This window comes from Enoplosus armatus, chromosome 20 (assembly GCF_043641665.1).
Source record: "Enoplosus armatus isolate fEnoArm2 chromosome 20, fEnoArm2.hap1, whole genome shotgun sequence".
Lineage (NCBI taxonomy): Eukaryota > Metazoa > Chordata > Actinopteri > Centrarchiformes > Enoplosidae > Enoplosus > Enoplosus armatus.
The window spans coordinates 15,808,025-15,811,378 of NC_092199.1; the positions used below are offsets into that span (position 1 = coordinate 15,808,025).

Below are 3,354 nucleotides of genomic sequence, written 5' to 3' on the forward strand. Positions count from 1 at the left end.
ATTACTTTCAAATAAAATTAAAGCTAATAAATAAATAGTGTTTTTAAACTGGATTTGACCAGAGGGAAGGGCGGAGGGAGTGTTTTGGACACCAGCATGGTGGGAGACTGTAGGGGGGGAGGGGGACACCCGGGGGGTGGTCAAAGGTGACTTCCTGTAGCTGTCAAAAGCACGCTGCTGGACGGTAAGTGTAATCTCAGCTGTGGCCATCGCACACACACACACACGTTCACACACAAACTCACGCATACAAAAAGTTCGAGAAAATGTAAAAATCCAAGGCACGGATGGTGAAAGGGGGCTGCAGTCCCCCCCCCCCCCCCCCCCTGCCCCTCCCCCAAGTCAAGACGGCACAGCATTGTGAAACCAAGCCTCTCTGTATTGCCTAATAGCTTTTCCGATGATCATGACACATCACAAAAAAAAAAAAACAACAACCATCAGCTTAAATACAAACCATACTTGCTGAATGGCACCGAAAAGAGTAAGCAACAACAACACAAACAGAAACCTTTGTATGGAATCGAACCAGATACTGCACTACCATGAGTGGTTAGTTGCCGAACTGTTTAAAATATAAAGCTTTTTGTTTTTATATCTACAGGTACAAATAATTACCCCTCCCCACCCCACCCCCCCCTCCCCACGGGTTACAAACTGCCAGCGTATGAAGAAATAAAACAGGAAGAAACATACATAGTACCTACTGAAATATCAACAATCAATAAGTCCTCACAGAGGATTTTTCCTAAGTCTTTTCATCTCTCTAAAAAATATATATAGTTTCTATCAAGATACAATAGCAAGGCACGACGTGAGCCAATCACAAGTCCAGCTCTCTGCTTCTTCCAATTCAAGTGTCTGATTCAGGGAGCAGCTCTGGAGGAGGAACTCTCCCTGGAGTAAAGTGTTTTGGAGTGTGTGTGTGTGTGTGTGTGTGTGTGTGTGTGTGTGTGTGTGTGTGTGGCTGTACATGTCATTGTTCGTGTGTGACGTCTCTCAGGGCCTGGTGAGCTGGGTGTAAACCGGAGCCTGCTCCCAGTGCTGTGGGCTGCTCTGAGGGATGGAGGGCACCCCTGTGTTGTCGGCTATGGGCGTATACATGGGCCTCTGGCTGGGGCTGCTCATGTAGCTGAAAGTCGAGTACAGCCCCGAGCCCTGCCCCGCCCCCGCGTGGCTGTAGTAGGAGGCGGCGGCGGCGGCGGTGCTGCCCCCCTGGTGCTCGGGGTAGTCGTACTGCTGCGCCCTGGAGATGGCCGGGTAGGAGGAGGAGGGGCTGTAGTGCTGCAGGTTGAAGGGGCTGTAGGCGACGTGCTGCGGGGAGCCCTGCTGCTCACTGTAGTGGCTCGGGCTCAGCTGCTCCGTCTTGATCTGGGTCCTGTGCTGGGACTGAGCTGCCTCTGAGCCGCCGCCACCGCTCCCCAGGGTGGTCAGGGTGTGCTGCTGCTGCTGCTGCTGCTGCTGTCCCTGCTGATTTTGGCTTTTGGCCATCCAGGCGACTCCCGCCTGCGGGCTGACGGGGGCGCCGCTGCTGATGCTGTAGGAGCCGGTGTAGCTGACTGGCGTGGTGTTGCCAGGGCCGGTGGCAGAACCAGGGTGCCCGTTGGGTGGGAGGTACTGGTCGAACTCGTTGACATCAAAGGTCTCAATGTGGGAGATGACGTCGCTGCTCAGCTCCCCGATGTCCACGTCGCGGAAGTCGATGTTGAGCTGGCGCCCGCCAGGGCCCTCGGCCAGAGAGCGGAGGCCACCTTCACGCTTAAGGTCCATTTTGCCTGAGCTGACATCAGTCTTTGGGGTGGTGGGAGGGGTAGGGGGCCCCTGGGAGCCTGGAAAAACAATGAGACCGATCAGAGTTTGCTTTCTACATTCATTTAGCAGTAAGTTTAGTGCTTTTTAAGCAGACCAGTATGGATGTGGCAGGCTAGGGAACACACTTTTAACTTTTAAGGTTTCCGAATGAGCTTAACAGAAAACGGGGAGGACGCGAGGCACTGAGTGAAATGTCAAGTTTTCTTTCTGCTCACCTGTGTGCTCACCCGGAGAGTGCACCTCTCCCATGCTGGAGGCCGGGGAGTCCGCCTGCTGGAGAGCTTTGAAGATGGCGTTGGGGGAAATGTGCGTCTGCTCGCTGCCGTCCTCCGACTCGCTCTGCCCGTTCTTCACCGACTTCCTCCGCCGGGGCTGGTATTTGTAGTCCGGGTGATCCTTCTTGTGCTGCACCCGGAGCCGCTCGGCCTCCTCCACAAACGGCCGCTTCTCGCCTTCGTTGAGAAGTCTGCGCGTGAAAAGGGACCATGAATGATTAACGGTGTGCTACTTTTAAAGGCTCTATTCATTCCAAAGACAACAAACGATGCAAATAATCAGAACCACACAGCTGATTCGGTTTGCAGGATAGATGTTAGATTTTAAACGTGAAAACAGAAACGAGGTAAAAGTCACTCTCTCCTAAATCAGTGCGTAAAAGCTGAAAAGCAGAGCATCACACTTTTGACCCTTACCTCCAGAGTTTCCCCAGAGTCTTGCTCAGCTCCGCGTTGTGCAGGTGTGGGTACTGGTCCGCCAGCTTCCTGCGCGCAGCCTGAGCCCACACCATGAAGGCATTCATCGGTCTCTTAACGTGAGGCTTGTTCTTAGAGGATCCGTTTACGCGCACTGGCATAGGCACGAGGGTCCAGTCGTAGCCCTTGAGCACCTGGGACACGGCGTCGCGGATGCACGCGGGAAACTTATCTTCCTCGTCCTTCTTGAAGTCTCCGTCCGCCCGGAGCAGCCCGTTCTCTGACGGCCGGGTATTCTCGGTGTCGGAGCCCGAGCCGGATGGGCACGGAGAGCCCGCGGAGTCCTCGGACATGCTCGGGCTCGGGGCATCAGAGAGACACTTGTCTTGTTCCTCCGTCATCTTCAGGTACGGGTCGAGGAGATTCATACGAAAAGCGGTTTGGTGCCAAATTACGCGTGAAACGGGGGAGTTATCTCTTGCTTTCTCGCGAGAGGAAAAGCCACTAATTGACTTTACCTTGCCAGGATGAGTTCGATCAAAGTCTTTGCACTGAGAGAAGTGCGCAGGAAAAAAAAAAACGCGGCTGATTCTCTTCTGCTCCCCGTGCGTAAAAACCGATCTGGAGAGCGGGTGTCTTTTACGCACGAGCTTCTGACAGACTCCTAGGATGAGCGTGTTCTCTGCAAGCGGATCCGCGCTTGAAAGGGCAAAAAAACCCCAAAAACAAGCCAGCTGGTAAGAGTTCGCTTTCAACTCGGTAGGGTGAAACCGTAAAGTGCTCCTTCCCAGTCTCCAAGTACAATCCCCAGAACGCGCGAGTGCTTTGAACTGCAAACGTTGTGCGTGCG

At 53.8% G+C, this 3,354-nt stretch overlaps 1 protein-coding gene across 9 annotated transcripts; it reads right to left on the minus strand.

Annotated features, from left to right (window-relative positions):
- Window positions 1–761: 761 nt before the first annotated feature.
- On the minus strand, window positions 762–3,093 carry sox9a (SRY-box transcription factor 9a). Of its 9 annotated transcripts, none has more exons than XM_070927619.1 (4): window positions 2,505–3,059; window positions 2,028–2,278; window positions 1,593–1,829; window positions 762–1,559 (listed from the first exon to the last, which is right to left on the minus strand). In XM_070927619.1, the coding sequence occupies exons 1-4, from the start codon at window positions 2,930–2,932 to the stop codon at window positions 1,000–1,002; spliced, it is 1,476 nt and encodes a 491-aa protein (XP_070783720.1). In that variant the 5' UTR covers window positions 2,933–3,059; the 3' UTR covers window positions 762–999. The 9 variants fall into 9 exon arrangements, with proteins under 9 accessions (XP_070783720.1, XP_070783726.1, XP_070783724.1 ...); XM_070927625.1 differs by having other exon boundaries at window positions 762–1,499; window positions 1,575–1,829; XM_070927623.1 differs by having other exon boundaries at window positions 762–1,513; window positions 1,565–1,829.
- Window positions 3,094–3,354: the final 261 nt, after the last annotated feature.